Source organism: Dreissena polymorpha, chromosome 7 (assembly GCF_020536995.1).
Source record: "Dreissena polymorpha isolate Duluth1 chromosome 7, UMN_Dpol_1.0, whole genome shotgun sequence".
Taxonomy (NCBI): domain Eukaryota; kingdom Metazoa; phylum Mollusca; class Bivalvia; order Myida; family Dreissenidae; genus Dreissena; species Dreissena polymorpha.
In genome coordinates, this window is record NC_068361.1 from 48,585,009 (window position 1) to 48,603,297 (window position 18,289).

The 18,289-nt window shown below is 34.4% G+C and overlaps 2 protein-coding genes across 5 annotated transcripts in view; one reads left to right on the forward strand and one right to left on the reverse strand.

The window, feature by feature from the left end:
• LOC127838433 (uncharacterized) overlaps positions 1 to 18,289 on the forward strand; it is a 65,514-nt gene that overhangs the window by 30,475 nt on the left and 16,750 nt on the right. The window contains exon 1 of one of the 4 annotated variants that reach the window (XM_052366215.1): positions 5,214 to 5,317. The exons of the other annotated variants lie outside the window; for them this stretch is intronic. Within the exon in view, the coding sequence (XP_052222175.1) occupies positions 5,279 to 5,317 (39 nt within the window). The 5' untranslated portion in view covers positions 5,214 to 5,278. Of the gene's footprint in view, positions 1 to 5,213; positions 5,318 to 18,289 lie in introns of those variants that run through there. 4 annotated transcript variants of the gene reach the window in all.
• Positions 2,781 to 10,569, reverse strand: LOC127838426 (uncharacterized). Its single transcript, XM_052366192.1, has 3 exons — positions 10,453 to 10,569; positions 8,795 to 10,144; positions 2,781 to 4,420 (listed from the first exon to the last, which is right to left on the reverse strand). Exons 2-3 carry the CDS (start codon positions 9,526 to 9,528, stop codon positions 3,844 to 3,846), a joined length of 1,311 nt encoding a protein of 436 aa, XP_052222152.1. The 5' UTR covers positions 9,529 to 10,144; positions 10,453 to 10,569; the 3' UTR covers positions 2,781 to 3,843.

The window sequence follows — 18,289 nt, forward strand, 5'->3', positions numbered from 1 at the left end:
AATGGTTGTTCTCAAGGTCAAACTTTTGTTACAGTTTCTTATACCGCCTTCAATATTTGACCAATCTCTTATATATTTTTTAGGTTGTTCGTTCCATTCCAGGGAGATTTCAGGGAGTTATATTTTGCCCCTTGAATAAAAATTTGTTTCCAAACAATTAACGAATAGATTGACAAAATCAATGGGGAGCATTCATCAGTTTCACTGATATTCTTGTTTATTTATGTTTTACTGATAAAAAGTTAACTGATATTCTTGTTTAACTATGTTTTACAGATCAAAAAATATGCTTAACATGAATTAAATTGAAATTCATTATGTACCAGGTATGTAATTGTTTGTTTGTCAAATATAATATTGAAATAAAAGCAATAATCAATGTGCAATAATTGTTTTGTGTGATATAGAAAAAAGATTTATAACATTAAACATACTGCTTTCTTAATAAGACATCATTTGATATACTTTTTGGCGAAGCCATTGTTACGGTAATTAACAGTTTACAAGGCTATATTACCCTATGACGCAATGTAACAGTATATTGCCCTCAAGCATGCATCTGTCTTGTTTTATGACATTAATTCGGTTGTAAAACCCCATGATCCAAGTGTCATCAGATAATAAAAACAGGACAAACATCTGGTAAAATAGCCCTGTAAAATATATTGTCTGAAAATTAATTATGGACGAAAACCTGTATATCCGAAATTTAGAATCATAAACAATAATTATTTTGGCTAAAAAACTTGAGTGTCAGAAACACTAGAGTAATTACGGTAATTTTAATTTCTGCAAATTTTCAGAGAATTATTTTGCTTATGGTAAAAAATGGCATCAGTAGCTTCGAGTTTAGAAAATATATATATTTATTCTCCTCAACACACAGGCATTGGAACCAAAACATTAAGAAGTAGCCATTCATGAAAGTAAAGTTTTTGCTGAGATTGCTATAAATTTACCAACTTCTCTTATCAACACCTTCACGCAGCTTTGAACTTGATAATGTTTATTACTAAATACTCAGGTGTCATTATTACAGATTGGTTCCTGGGCCTAAGATAGAACATTGTATAGATATATTGCAAAGGTCTAATAAGATGCCAGGTATAATTGCAGCCTCAGCAAAAACCTATTCTCTGGGAATGGCTTCTTTTCAAAGTTTTTGTTCTGACTTCTAGGTGATAACTGACTTGTAAATACACACAAATAATAGATCAAACGTCAGTTTTCAGTCCATTAAGGTTTATTGTTTATGAAGGTCAAGCGCCAAGAATACCCGCCTTTACCTTATTCTTATCTTTTTCTTCTTCTTGTTGTATTGTAAAAGATCCCCTGTCTTGGCATTGTTGTACACGAAAAATGGTTTAAAAGTCGTGGTGTGCCGCTATTAAAGAATTGTTTAAACTATTTACAAAGTCATTTGTGGCCTATTTTGGTGCCATCCCTTTCTTGAACGCTTCAAGGCTGTGAGCCGTCATGGTAGTTTTGCAGTTGATTCCACAGTCTTGTTGTTGATGGGAAGAAGAAGTGTCTGAGGTAGTCTGTTCTGCAGAATGTAACGATGTCCCTGATACTGCTGCCTCTTGTGGATGATAAAGCAGGGCCGAGTAAGTGGGCAGATGGAATATCCATCAGGTTGTTAATAAAACAGTACATCATAGTGACCTTGGCGTCTCTCTTGAAGGAGCTGCCACCCAATGTCAGTAATAATCTGTGTGCTGCCCCTTGTGGTTCTGTAATCCCCTTTCATATAGCTCACATAGCGAACAGCGCGTCTCTGAACAGCTTCTATCTGTTGCTTGTGGTTCTGTAGTCCACTTACATAGCTCACACAGCAAGGAGCATGTCTCTGAACAGCTTCTATCTGTTGCTTGTGGTTCTGTAGTCCACTTACATAGCTCACATAGCAAGGAGCATGTCTCTGAACAGCTTCTATCTGCCGCTTGTGGTTCTGTAGTCCACTTACATAGCTCACATAGCAAGGAGCATGTCTCTGAACAGCTTCTATCTGCCGCTTGTGGTTCTGTAGTCCACTTACATAGCTCACATAGCAAGGAGCATGTCTCTGAACAGCTTCTTTCTGCCGCTTGTGGTTCTGTAGTCCACTTACATAGCTCACATAGCAAGGAGCATGTCTCTGAACAGCTTCTATCTGCCGCTTGTGGTTCTGTAGTCCACTTACATAGCTCACATAGCAAGGAGCATGTCTCTGAACAGCTTCTATCTGGTCAATACATACTTGAGTGTGAGGGTCCCCAGTTGTAGCGTACTCCAATATTGACCGCACTAAGGTTGTGTATGTGCGTGTTTTGAGGCTAGGTCAACAGCTGGCTTGGTTTTGCCTCAAGATCCCTAGGCTGTTGCCTGCCTTCCGTATTACTGCTGCTTCATGCAGTTTCCAGGACATGTAGTCAGATTTGAGATTGTCATGTTAAGGTATTTGTCTTCCTTTACAGATATAAGCCTCTGCCAATGAATTACGTACTCTGACTTAATCTAACTTGATTTTGAGATGTGTAAGACACTTTTAAGAATTGAATGACATCTGCCAGTCTTTACCCAATTTCTGTAGTGAATCCAGATCAAGCTGAAGTGTTGCTGCATCTTGTATCCTTTTGTATAGGAAAGTATCATCAGCGAGGAGCTGAGATTTTTGAGCTTACAGTGCCTGTTTAAAGTCGTTGCTTTTTATAAAAAATTCAAGTAAACATGTTCATCTCACATTAATTGTTTGAAGTAAAACAACAATGGATCATGAATAATTGTCAGTTTTTATTGCAAATTTATATTATTTACACATTATTGATAAATTCTAAATGCACACACATCTGAATAGTGTAATATTGTATTAACATTCACTATTATTTATATTACTGTATATATAGTAAATGCACAACAAAATGCAAAGCATCAGAATGAACTGTTAAGTGCTTTGAGAAAATAAACACGTATGAATGTTCACATTCAAAATACCAGTTAAGAAGGGCAAAGACATCCAGTTTAATTTCTAGTCCTGCTAATCAGATATACAATAAATAAGTTAAAAAAAACAACATGATTGTATGAAATATTATTAACAATACCACATGCAAAAGAACATTTTTAACATAACATATACATAACATATCATAGCAAGTCTAGTGAATACAATAGTCAGTTTCAACAGATATTCGTGAATATTTTAATAACATTTCAGTTTCTTAATAACTGATATGTTATTTGATTTTCATATTTTATAACCAAGGATTTTATTGCATTCATATTCCACAATCCATGAAAAGCATTGAATGTCATGACTTAAGTCAATCCTCAAGGAGATATAAACTATTGAATTTCACAATTATCCATGGATACACAACCATTGAAGATCTATAACATATTAAAAATCATTTATATTGTCTTCCATAAGTGTATAGCAATCTCCTCTATCATAAAGCAATATTCTCTCTTGGGGTTAAAAAAGTAGGTTTTCTACACCAGTCTGACCATTATTTGTGCAGACGCTAAACAATTTTTTGGCATAAAAGGTTTAGTTTTTGATGATTTTCGCTAGATTTGATCATAATGGCTAAATTAACTTTAACATCTACAGAAGAAGATTCATAAGAGATTTTTGAAGATTTCTGTCATTGAATATTCTTATTTACATGGGAAACAACTCAAGTATGGTAAAAAAAAACACAATCTAAAAGTTTTTATACAACCTTTCTACCAGTGCTGTATTCTTTAAGAGACTTTTAGTGGAAACAAGCAATAAGTTTTTGCCTTCCTCATCTTACAGTGTTCTTCTGCAAACATTAAGGGATAACTTTCCACGCAGCAATTACCTCCCTTTATTACTTTTCACACAGCAATTGCCTCTCTTTGATGTGCGGGCCCCGTCCTTGCGGACTCATCCTTCCATACATTCGGGTTTATGGCAAACTTTGCCTTGTACGCGGGTGTGAGTTTGGTGAGCCTTTCGATAACTTCGTTCATTTCATCCGCAGACAGCTTCTTTCGGCCAATGAACTTTTTTTCAAGTCCAGGAATTATGATGTTAGTTTTCACCTTCGGCTGTTGAATGTAAATGAATTCCTTGTCCGCCAGATCTACGCCGCCTCGGCTCGAGATTGTCGGTTTAGTAATTCTGTCAACGATCGTTTCCATCTCATCTTTCGATACCTTCTGCTCCCCGTAGACAAAATCTGTGTACTTTCTCTCCTGCCCGGCCCCACCTGTACTTGCCACTGTTGGTCGAGTTATTCTGTCAACAATGGTATTCAGTGAATCTGGATCGACAGTTTTGGAGCCATACACGTAATCCTTATTTTCAAATTTTTCGGCGATGTCTTTTCCGCCGCGACTGGATATGGTTGGCTTCGCAATGTGGTCGATGTTTGGGGTGCATGCTCTCGATCCATACACATAGTCTTTGTTCCTGAAATACATAAACACACATGTTTAAGTGAACTTGGAATAAGACATCATTCTGGTGATTTTCTCAAACACAACTATTTACTTAGTTTTAATTCATTTATTTCAGCTCTATTGCATAGAAAGCCTAAGGCTTATTTGAAACGCTCTCGAGTCCGTTTTCTGGGACTAGAACCAGTACTTGGTGTCTATGGGGGAAATATAAAGAACGCGGTTGGAGCTTAAGATCAAAAGTGAAGGTCAATTATCAGAAATCGATCCTGAGCACTTTGTTATTGTATAACTTTGTTTTAAAAAGTGGATTTTCATATAATCAGAAGAAATGAGCATTTTTAGACAGAATGTTGAAAGCATTAATCATGTCTCGAGGTCTAAAGTAAAAGGGACTGTCCAACAGTCAAAAGCGTCTTTTGACGCGAATCCATATTTTTGCGAACTACGAGGATTGCTTATATAGCTAAAAAATACCTACGCATTTGACATGAGCGTGGGTGGACGAGTGGTAAAGTCGGGAGACATTTTACTCCAAAACTCCATGACTCTAGGGGTCAGTGGTTCGAGTCCTGTGGAGGTTAACGTTTTTTCTTCTTTTTTTAAAATTGTATTCTTATTTTTTACTGGAGATTTTTAGTTCAAATGTTTAAATTTATCAATATAAAGCATTTAAAGCAGTTAATGACATGCTTTAATACATGCCAATTCTGTTGGACAGTCCCTTTAAGGTCACAACTGAATAGAAAATATAGAACATAATAGACAATTCATAAAAAAATAGGCTGTCAAATTTGTGTGTTGACCATAAATGGATTGTGAGGTAACCAGGCAGAAGTGATGACCTTTGTGATAATAAGCGTTATTCATAATGATGAGGCCTGCACCCAAGGTCAATGTACCATTTAAGGTCAAATATTATATTATAATTCTTTTGAACTTGTTAATCTTCACTGCTAAAAAGATTTTTTGTGACAATAACACTCCTGTAAATAGATGTGTTTGAAAAAGTCACATTTCATTTGTACGTGTTTGTTAAAGGGACTTGTTCACATATATTTTTGACAAATCATATTGAATGTCATTAAACATTTAAACAATTGAAATTGCGAGCTGAACATTTTATTTTGCAAAAACTCAAAACACAATGATCCTTTTTAAGAACGAGGGAACAACATTGAAATTGAAAATAATTTGTCAAACTGTGAACAGGATATTTTAAAGGGGCCTCTTCACAGATTTTGGCATGTGTTGAAGTTTGTCATTAAATGCTTTATATTGATAAATGTAAACATTGGATCTCAAAAGCTCCAGTAAAAATCAAGAATAAAATTAAAGAAAGAAAAAAAATGAACCTGAACTGGACTCGAACCACTGACCCCGGGAATAAAAGCCTTTCACTTTGACCACTTGGCCAGCCGTGCTCATGCAATGAGTGAAGTATTTTATACTTTATATAAGCAATCATCGTAGTATCCCAAAATATAACAACAACAACAGAACTCTCCAAATTATTCAATCAATTTGCTTTGCAATGCTTTATAATTTTGAGGTTTTTAAATCGTCAACAGATGCATATAATTGATATTTTAGAGTATGGTTAATGTTCAGTGTTACTGTTTACTCACAAATATCATAACTACAACAGAAATTTGTGAATCTGAAACAATTTTTTTGAATTTTGTCAATTTGCCAAAACGTGAAAAGGCCCCTTTAATTTGAATTGTTTGATAATTTAACTTCTATGATACAATGTAAACAAAGGTTACACAGTTACATGTGAAAGTTATATTGAACTATTAAATCCTTTCCAATGTCAAATGTCTTTGATACCTTTGGCCTTCTGTGTGTGTGTATGTATTATATGATAACAAGTCAGGATATGGGTTGTATAAAGCTAGTTAGATAACTATGTAAACAGCTATGTTCAGGTAACAAGGTAACATCAATTTTATGAAAGGGTCCTTAATTTGTGTGTTGTTTTTATGCCCCCGAAGGAGGGCATATAGTGATCACACTGTCCGTCCATCTGTCTGTCTGTCCGTCCGTCCGTCCGTCTGTCTGTCTGTCTGTCTGTCTGTCCGTCACACTTCGCGTTTAGGTTTCGAAAAATGCTCATAACTTCTATGTCCCTTGAGATATAACCTTCATATTTGGTATGCATGTGTATATGGACAAGGCCTTTCCATACACACAAAAATGTTGATCCCTGTGACCTTGACCTTGAACTTATGGTCGGCGTTTAGGTTTCGAAATCTGAGTTTAGGTTTTGAAAAATGCTCATAACTTCTATCAAAGCATTTATAGGGGGCATAAAATGTCATCCTATGGTGACAGCTCTTGTTTCTCTTTCTAAAAAACGTGACATACACTTTAAATATGATAATTTTCAATCCAGCCATGCTCTGGGAAAAGAAGGCTTAACCCTTTGCATGCTGGGAAATTTGTCATCTGCTAAAATGTTGTCTGCTAAATTTTTAAAATAAGCATTTTCTTCGATTTTTTTTCAAAGAATACTGTCAGAATAGCAAATAGTTTGGATCCCGATGAGACGCCACGTTCTGTGGCGTCTCATCTGGATCCAAACTGTTTGCACAGGCCTTCAAAATTCGGTTCCCGCACTGAAAGGGTTAATGCATGAGCGTACAGTGTTGTCCCCAATAAGCCTGTATAGTCCAATCTGGGACGACATTTTCCATCTACACTGGATTTTTGTTTAGAAGACAATTCCTTTACATGAAAAATTCCTTGAAAGCGGTAACAATGTTGTCCTATGTTAGTCTGTGCTGACTGCATAGGCAAATCATTATACGCACATGCATTCAGCCCCCTTTTTCCAGAGCAAGGTTCAATAGCAAAAGTAATTATTATTAGAATGCAATGTTACACCCATTGTATATATTGGAAGTAAACTTGCAATTAATTCAAGAAATCATCAATGTTAAAAATTTGATTCACACATTTTTATGCTATTTTTGTTTTAGCATTCAAGACATTAGTGATTAAAAAAAAAAGTCCATTTAAATCATTAATTAATTGAATTGAATCTTTATTTATTACCTGCCATTTTTATATAGAGAAACGTATCTAAATTAGGACATTCATATCTTTCAAACTTAGTTATGATTTTTGTTTGGATTATTTAGTGGATATACTTGCCGAAACATGCTTCCTTGTAATTGAATATAATTTGACCAAATGAATAACAAGGTAGTCTTAATGCTGTTAATATTCTTGTTTAATTGACAATATGACGCACTTTACTACATTTTAGAGGATACTTGTAAGCATATGAATATTGTGATACTGATCCTTTAAATAAAAGGTTGATAGAACACATTCAAAATAACTGCTTATGTTAACATCATTTAACAGCAAAATAAATTCAGAGCAGGCTCACCGTGAATGTATTGAAGAATTGATAAGAATGTGACAATTAAATTAAAAAATTATATCCGTTTAAAATGGGATTTCAAACTCAAATTATTAATAATACTTTAAAGGTTAAAGGTGCGGTTTATAGTCTGCTTCGATAACGAATGCATCTTCAGCCGACTTGGACATTAACCCCCCCCCCCCACACTGGGATTTAAGTCGTCCGTTTACATATGGCCACGGCACATTGACTTATTTCCCTCACAGGTACCCGTTTATACACCTGGGTGGAGAGGAGCAAGCGTGGGATTAATATTTTGCTCAGAAAAATCCAATGCCCTGAGCGGGATTCGAACTAGGGACCTTCCAATCCCTAGACCAGCATCCTACCACTAGACCACTGTCCCCACATATCAAACCTTAGGATACAGCTAAACAACTTGAATAAAACAAAAACAATATTTTATATCATTATTTTATATTATTATATGTTTACTGTTTGTGCCATAGAAAAAACAACAACAACAACAACAATTAACTTCTTAAAAAATTGAACTTTAAAAAAGGAATGTGTAGATTTTATTATAACCATTTGTCTGTAATTCTGTTTTTGTTTGAATTATATCAATATTTTATTTTGACTTTTGTGTTAAAACTTCCAAGGGTACATTGCGTATATCTATCCAAGGAAGCACATTTATTTTGGAAAAAAAAACTGTCAAAATTGATTTGTATATTTTACATGATAGGTTTTAGAAAAAATACACTTCACAGCTAAAATTGTTCGACTATAATCTATGTAAGGAATAAAAGTTTAAAAAATAATAACTACTATTTCATTGCAAAATGGGTTTTCAAACTCTTATTTTTAATAACAATTTTAATAATGAATTAGTAAAATCACAAGCCTTAACAGATTCAGCTCTTAAAAATAATTGAATATAAAATAAAGGTAAAAAAATAAAATACAATGTTTTGGATAAAAGTTAAAACTAATGAGAAAAAAAGTTACCTGAACTTTTCCTGCAGGTCTACCCCGCCCTTGCTGGCATGAGTAGGTCTGGTGACCCGCTCCACTATCTGTTCAAGCTCGTTGTGGCTGACCGAGGTTGAGAACGGGCTCATGGTGTACCTATCGCTTGCTCCCGTACCCGGCCACGAGACTCGAGACCGAGCAGTCGACCTTCGAACTGGCGCTGACCTTGGCAGGCTCATAGATTTTTCCCTGACATATGAGGGATCGGGCGGGTCATCGCAAATGAAGTTCTTCTTTTTAGAGGGCTCCATAACTATCCACGGCGAAGGTTTCGGAATTACCTGGTATTTCCGCGGAATGGAGTATTTGTTTTTCGGTACTCTTGGCGGTTTGGGTGTCCTGGATCTGTCACTATCGGTACTTGTGTCAAGAGCTTGCGCAGATGTAGATGCTGCACTGTCGTCCAAGCTTTCATCAGTTGTCCTTTGATATTTCAAGATCTTTGGTCCGGTGATATAATCTGGATCCTGTACGCACCAGAGTCCTTTCTTGTGACCCCTGGAGCATGGGCGTGGATTTGGAGTCGCAACGCGCTCTATGATTTCATTCAGTGTTCTTGACTTCACTTGGTGCCAAGGTCCTAGTGTGTGGAAGTGCTTTAGTTTACCACTGTTTAATAGGTAGAGACGTTCAATAGTGAATAGGTACTCCTGGTCGCTCAGGGTTAAATACTCAAAATCGTTACTGTTTAATTTTATGGGTGAATTCATTCTCACTACTTGAGAGGGGTTATGCGATTAAAAATTCTCTTTGCATGCCTCAATGCTATTGATTATAATTGAAAGGACAGTGGAACACTCTGCAATCTTAGTCTTTCAAGGTGATCACTAAAGAAGATTAAATAGTTAACAAAGAGCTTTTCTTGTAATCCTTGATAACCAAAAATCAAGTGATATGTATACTAACTAATTCTTAATCGGTTTAACCGCCTTAATGTTCATTTCATAGGGGTAGCATAGAGTATTGTTCTTCTCAATTTATCCTCCCGTTATGTCACTTACCCCAGCCTGATGTGATTTGAAATGTACAAGGATTTTTGCTTAACTTTACAGGGCACATCACAAGTTCTATGGACCAAATTTGCAATTAATCCGACATAATTTGCAATTTATCGGACCAAATTTGCAATTAATCATCTCACTTGAGCCTCACTGTGTCTTTATCCATTTTCAGTTTTTCATCTAAATATTCTTATCGCAATCACCTTATGTCAAATTAGTTCAACTACTCCATTTGATATTTGAGCATAGTTAATAATTAAATCTTCAAAGATAATCCAAAAAGTTCCACACTGTTCCAAAGTTGACCTCTAATTTTTGCAGTTGGCTGAAATAAAGAAAAAAATATTATGAATTAGTTGTTTTGATTTTTAATTTACTAAGAACATAGGGTTTATCAAATTAGCATTTGTACTTTATCAAAAATTGTCAGCAATCCTTCATTGTATTTAACTTAAGAAATAGTTTTGACTTGGTAACCTAAACAATATTTCTTGATTAGTGTCCTTGTTATATTACAATTGTGCCATAACAGTGAAAATAATATTAGTAATAGCTGTTTGCGATTGAAAACTTTTGGAGAAAAATTCACAATATTTGGAATGAATAACAATTTAAAACTAAAAACAGACCAACCATAATCACCAAAGCACACAATAGATCCTTCTAGTCTTCTTGAAGTAAAACTATCAAAGATGGATTTCCAAAGTGACACAATGTTATTAGTGTTTCTGCACCATCACAATATTATCATGTAGCCCTTTCAATCTTTCAATTTACTATCTTATTGTGAACTTTATTTAAGAAATAAGCATCAATTAATCACCGCTGCACAATTGCCAGAGAGACAGGCATTGTATTGTATCAATTAATCAAAAATAGACTTTTATGTCCTTTTATTTGCAACCTATTCAATGTTTTCTCCTCCGTGACAAATTCCGTCATGCTTTGTTTTGTCAGATGAACGTTATCTTTTAACCCTGCTGTAAAATGATTTTTAGTTGCAAGAGATTCAAATATTTGAAATCCGTAATTATAAAAATTAAAAGTCTGGTTTAAAATACGGGCAAGGAAACTATGGCGCAAAACAACAGCTGCAGATTATTATAATTTATGCAATTTTAGCTCTTACAGGTTGATATACTGTTTATATACAGAACAGAACTCTTAAAATATTCACTTAAGCATTTTACAGCTCATCATGATCAATATTGTAAAAAATTCATACAATTGCATGAACAAAAATAGTTATAAAGATAATAATGAATGATACGTGAGAGTGTTGTTGTGTTTATATACACAATGAATCGAGTATTTAAACTATATATTATCAAAAGTAAGTGGTTAGAGGCAAAAAAAAATAAAAATATAAATATATGGAATGTATATTATAATGAATTTAAAATAAGACAGCAATCTTTGCAATCAAAAGTATACTTTTTCAACATTGCATTACAAACAGATGTATAAGTTGTTATCATTAAAGTTGACAAATTATATGTGAAATAGACACTTGCATACATAATTTTATCATACAAATTGTTATAAAAAGTGATGCATGTAGATACTTTATTTTGCCACTAAATGTTTGCCTGTCTGAAAATAAACAATCCTACTTAAGAAACTCTGATTCAGTAGCCCTTAAATTACAACCAGGAATAAAATATATTGCAAGGCAATCTTTCATGTAAACAACAATACAATTAATTTTAAATTATCACAACAATTTTCTAGTGCAAAAAGTTTTTCCCCCTATATGTAATAAAATTATTTATTAATTGATTTAAATTCCAGTGTTATTCCAACCACACAAACAAAATTTCATTTATGCACTGAAAAAAGTAACAAATTATGGTACATCATTTCTATTCCCTTATAATATCTCTACCATTACATCCACTGCTACTCCTTTCAGGTACTTAAGGCCCTGTGTTGACCGTCACTATCAAACAAGTTTTCCATGTAAACATGAAAGAACCACCGCATACTATTTGACTATTTGACTTTAGCCCAACTTGCTAATGGGCTAATGTGTTTGTATAAAATTAATAATTTACAAATCAAACTCTGGTCGGTAGATAAAGCATTCTCATTATCTTAATTTGGCAGCAGGGTGGTTTTAAATTGGAGCAGAACTCAGGGATCAAACAATCCACAATTGGATGGAAGTTGAAATATGAACCTGGCCTTGGGAAAATGGTGCTTAATGCAGGAGCCTGAAATGTCGTCCCAGATAAGTATGCACTAACTGTGCAGGCTCGTAAGCCTGTGCTTACTGCACAGGCTTATCAGGGATGACTCTTTCCCCCTAAACTGGGTTTGCACTAAGAAGAGACTTATTTAAAACGAGAAGTACCATAAAGGCAGAAAGTGTCTTCCTTGATTAGCCAGAATTCCTTTAAACTCCAAAAATGTGTCAGACATTCGGTCTTGCGGTAAATGAAATTAAATCATATGCCTATATAACATGTTATTACTTAAGCTCATCTCATGTTTTGTCATCGTTTTTAATATAAAATAATACATAATTCAAAAATACAAATTAGAAATAGATATATTTATAGTTAATTCCAATGCAAAAAGTACTGTTGGCCATTTATTCATAATAGCAAGAGATGTCGGAGACAGTGTGCTTGACTTTTCTTGTTCTTTTTAGAGTTTCTGGCACTTTTTTTTTAAACCAAACTGTTTGTAAATGAGTAGGTAAGTTATTTTAGCTATCAAGTAATTTAGTATTTTTGTAAAAAAAATTAATGTTTTATGAGAAAAGAAACCTTGATTGAGTGGAAAACATTTTTTCTTTATTAACTTATAGTAACATGTGAAGTTTGAATGTAATGATTAAGTAATGTGGAGATAAATATTTCAAACAATGAGTAGAATACTCGATCGAGCCCATAGTAAAGCTTGCTTGTACTTTAAAAACTCAAGCTATAAAAAAAGGTGATTTTTTACTTTTCACTTTCTTACTGTTAACTTTTCACACATATGCGGTATTGGTAATAATGTTGTTATGAATCTATTGCTAAAAACATATTTGCTAAAAAAAATTGCTTAATTTTCAATTAAGAAACTGGCTGTATTTCGAAATTATATATAATTTACAAAATATTTCAAAGTAATTCAGGTTATTGTTATTACTGGGCCTGTACTTTTAAGTGACTGTAATGAAAGGATCTCGTCACAGTTAACACTCGCAGGTTAAGTCTTGTCAAAGTTTTTTAACTTTGGAATTTATTCAGAACATTGCCTTATTAACCCTTTTCCCCCATAATAAGAAGCAAAGTGAAAATGTTTTCTTGTAACCGGCATAAAACCAGAACAGCCTGCGAGTAATTTAGCTGTTTAAGTTTTACCAGATTTTACCGAGTTATTTAATATTTTATAGAAATGTTTGGCGAATGCATGATCTTGAAATAATACAAAATACTCACTGGAAACAAAATTGCCATGCTTCATCGCCCTCTGATCAGGAATGGAATTTGATTATTCCTATTGCAAGAGTTTGTTTGATTAGGACATCTTATTGATTGTATCTGTCAAATTAAGCAAGATATGCCATTGTTCTTGGTTTATTGTATATCCGTTGTTTTTTGGTGATTTATCTTTGTTACTGTATATACCAGTCTTTTTGGTATGTTATTTTGAGAAGGTTATTTAATTAATTGATTTAATGATTCATTGAAAAAATGTTCAGAACTTTAACAATAAAAGATCTTATCATAGAAAAAATGGCAAAAAAAGATAAAAGAAAGATCAAGGATTAAGTATAGATTATCTATGTAGGATTGCAATCACTATATTTGTTTTGAGATTAGAGAAGAAATTGCTCAGAGTGATAGAACCAAATAAACGACAGACTTCCTCTTTGACAGAAAATATGACTAAATGACAAAACTGCCATTAGATAAAATAATAAAATTTACCAAATGACTATAATGACAATAGTTGTATTTGTCAGAAACGTGTTAATAGATGTTATATAATTGGAATGGTATTTATGACATGACAATAGAGAATTTGGTATGATTTCTTTTCCTATTGGGAGGATGTGTGGTCAATTCATATCTAAATTAAACTTTATAGCGCTGGCTAAAAAAATAACAACCACTGTATGCGCACACTTAAGATAATGACAAATATGAAAAAACAGTTTGATGCCATCCCCGGCGAAATGTTGTTCATGATTTCGTGAACACTTCAAGCCAATCAAGAACTGTTCATGAACGGTTCTGAAAAAGTTCCTGAGCTTGGTTCATGAACTTTTGGACATGAACTGTTCTTTGGACATGTTCATGAACTGTTTATGAATTATTGTTGAACATTTCAAAATTCATGAACAGTTCTTCATCTAACCATAAATACTTAGTGATGAACATTTCATGCACAAGTATTTCTAATGACTTTGCTGAGACAGACTTTAAGGATCCATCATGAATAATTCATGAAATCCTTTGTGCTAGATGTTTCATACATATTTTTGAAAGTAATATTGAAATGTCTAGCATACAAATCTTGTAGATTTGTGAAACCTGTGAAGTTAGTATGAATATGCATAGTACTTTCACCACTGTAAGTTAGTTCTTGACCTGTTCTAGAGAATTTAAAGAACATTTGTACAAAAACTGTTCAAGAACTGCCTTCAGGAACACTTCAATAACTTTTTAAGGACCTTTCCTGTTCTTGAATTATTTTTAAACTATTCTTGAACACTTTAAGAACTTTTTTGAACAACATGTTTCCTTCTGATGTTCTTAAACAGGTCTACACAATGTTTTTGAACGTATGATGGACTTTTTAAGAATCCAATATGTTCTTAAAAGGATCTGTCATTGTTCTTGGAAGACTTAAAAGACAAGTTTAAGAACGTTTTAAGGACATCTTATTTCAAGAACAGTTTAAGATGATATCAAGAACTCAATGTACATTGCATTGCTGTTTTTACAAAGAAAGAATATTGTGTGCACAGGAAGTTGAAACGGAAGGCACATGGTTTATGTTATATTTGAAAATGTAAGTCTTTAATAAATTACCGGCTGAACTGATCAGCCATTGGTTCCATTTCAAGTTCTTTGGCACTGTAAGTGTAACCATTTCAGGGAAACCATTGATTAGTAAATGATTCTTGAACTGAAAATGGAACTATTCATAATCTTTTCAATACATTGAATTATTCATGAACATATAGTGCAAAGTTGTATTATGAAATTTAAAGAGTATTATCAAACCACTTGTATCTCAGTTATTAGTGTTATATTTAAATTATTGTTATATGTTGCTATCATTATGTTAAGTGCTAATACAAGACTTGTTTCTTCTTACCCTGACCTGTTTGTTGAGCTTTGGTAACACTTATGATAACCTTTGCATAAATTGACAAATTCTTGTTCATGAATAGTTCATGAACACTTCATGCCACCTCAGTTCATGAACTCTTGAAGAACTATGGTTCATGAACTATTCACTTACAGTTCGTGAACAGAAAATGAGCCATTGAAAAAAAGAAGGAAAATGTTCATGAACTGTTCGTGAACAGCAAAACCCTGAAGAATTTTTCAAGAATTGTGTTGTTCATGAACTGTTCAAGAACACTTCATGCCATTGATGTTCATGAATAGTTCATGAACATGTCATGCCATAATGGTTGAAGAATAGTTCATGAACACTTCATGCCACACAGGTTCAAGAATAGTTCATGAACACTTCATGCCATAAGGGTTCAAGAAAAGTTCATGAACACTTCATGCCATTAGGATTCAAGAATATTTCATGAACACGTCATGCCATTAGTGTTCATGAACAGTTCATGAACTAAAATTTCAAGAACTTTTCACAGACGTGGCTCATTTTCTGTTCACAAACTATTCGTGAACAATTCATGAACTCAGTTCACCAAAAGTTCATGAACTGTTCACGAATTATTCGTGAACTGCAGAACAACATTTCGCAGGGGATTGGCTCAATTTTTTTACTAGCGTTACAATAGCGTCATATGTCAAAATAAAATAAGGAATTATCAGGAGCCATATAGTATCTAATGTTAAATACCGGTATCAATCTGTCTTGGCAGGTATACCTCAAAGTAAAATTTTACTCTATTATCTTAATTAAAATGTACAACCTGTTAAGTTTCAGTATTTTGGCAGCATTTACACCCAGGCATTTAAAGACCAGAATCAGATGTAACAGTTTGTGAAATTGATTTTACAGCATATTTTTGGTTATGAATGACACGTTTAATTGCTATCTGTTTGCTCATTGTGTCAAATGTAAAACAGGTCAAAAAGCGTTTAGTTGTAACACTATCTGATTGTAATATCTTACGGGTGGTGTGTAACCTATTTTGGCAACATTCCAAGTGGTATTCAATATCTGATGGAGTCTATGGGTGGAGTGACAGACAGTCAGGAAAAGACAAAAGCAGGGTAGTCATATCTTTTAAGATGAGTTAATTAGATAAAAGGATATTTAAATGTCTCTCAATAACAAATGAGTATGTCCTGTTTTACCTCTGTAAATTATAGGATTTATATTTCAGGTTGATTAAATTGTGGCACATTAAATAGTAGTCTAGATCTAGATTTATTTCATGTTATGATTTTAATAGCATTTGGAAAAACAATTGAGCCGCACTCTGTGAAAATGGAGCTTAATGCATGTGCTTTAACCCTTTGCATGCTGGGTAATTTGTCTTCTGCTAAAATGTCGTCTGCTGAATTTCTAAAATTAGCATTTTCTTTGATTTTTTTCAAAGAATACTATCAGAATAGCCAACAGTTTGGATCCTGATGAGACGCCACGTTCTGTGGTGTCTCATCAGGATCCAAACTGTTTGCAAAGGCCTTCAAAATTCGGTTCCCGCACTGAAAGGGTTAAGAGTCGTCCTAGAGCCTGTGATTAGCTTATATAGGGACAACACTTTCCCCCTATACTGGATAGCCTGTGATTAGCTTATATAGGGTCAACACTTTCCGCCTATACTGGATAGCCTGTGATTAGCTTATATAGGGACAACACTTTCCGCCTATACTGGATAGCCTGTGATTAGCTTATATAGGGACAACACTTTCCGCCTATACTGGATAGCCTGTGATTAGCTTATATAGGGACAACACTTTCCCCCTATACTGGATAGCCTGTGATTAGCTTATATAGGGACAACACTTTCCCCCTATACTGGATAGCCTGTGATTAGCTTATATAGGGACAACACTTTCCCCCTATACTGGATAGCCTGTGATTAGCTTATATAGGGACAACACTTTCCCCCTATACTGGATAGCCTGTGATTAGCTTATATAGGGACAACACTTTCCGCCTATACTGGATAGCCTGTGATTAGCTTATATAGGGACAACACTTTCCCCCTATACTGGATAGCCTGTGATTAGCTTATATAGGGACAACACTTTCCCCCTATACTGGATAGCCTGTGAGTAGCTTATATAGGGACAACACTTTCCGCCTATACTGGATAGCCTGTGATTAGCTTATATAGGGACAACACTTTCCCCCTATACTGGATAGCCTGTGATTAGCTTATATAGGGACAACACTTTCCCCCTATACTGGATAGCCTGTGATTAGCTTATATAGGGACAACACTTTCCGCCTATACTGGATAGCCTGTGATTAGCTTATATAGGGACAACACTTTCCGCCTATACTGGATAGCCTGTGATTAGCTTATATAGGGACAACACTTTCCGCCTATACTGGATAGCCTGTGATTAGCTTATATAGGGACAACAATTTCCCCCTTTACTGGATAGCCTGTGATTAGCTTATATAGGGACAACACTTTCCCCCTATACTGGATAGCCTGTGATTAGCTTATATAGGGACAACACTTTCCCCCTATACTGGATAGCCTGTGATTAGCTTATATAGGGACAACACTTTCCCCCTATACTGGATAGCCTGTGATTAGCTTATATAGGGACAACACTTTCCCCCTATACTGGATATCTGTTTAGAAAAGACTTCCTTTACCCTTTGCAACTCAGAAGCAAAGTGAAAATGGCTATGTGCAAACAGTATAAAACCAGAACAGCCTGCGAGTAACTCGCAGTCTATTCAGGTTTTATGCTGTTTGCTGCTCATCAGTATTTTAGGGTTGGAAATGAAGCCTTTAAAACTTGAATTTAGTAAGAAAGGTCTTAAATTAAGTTTAACTTTCTAAGAGACAACATTATGCGTAAAAATACATTTCTAAGTGGTAAAGGGTTAAACGAAAACTTGCAAAGAAATGGGAGGTGTTGTTCCAGATAAGCCTCAGTGCAGACTGCACCTCAAGCACCTTCAGCCATGTTTTTTCCAAAGCAAGGCTCAATTATATTAGTTGTATATGCAAATAGTTGTCTTATTTCAAAACACCACTTTATTATTAATTATGTAATTTCAAAATAGTGATGCAGGAGACTTATTACAATCATTTGAAATTGTTGCAGATATATACTGATCCCATGTTATT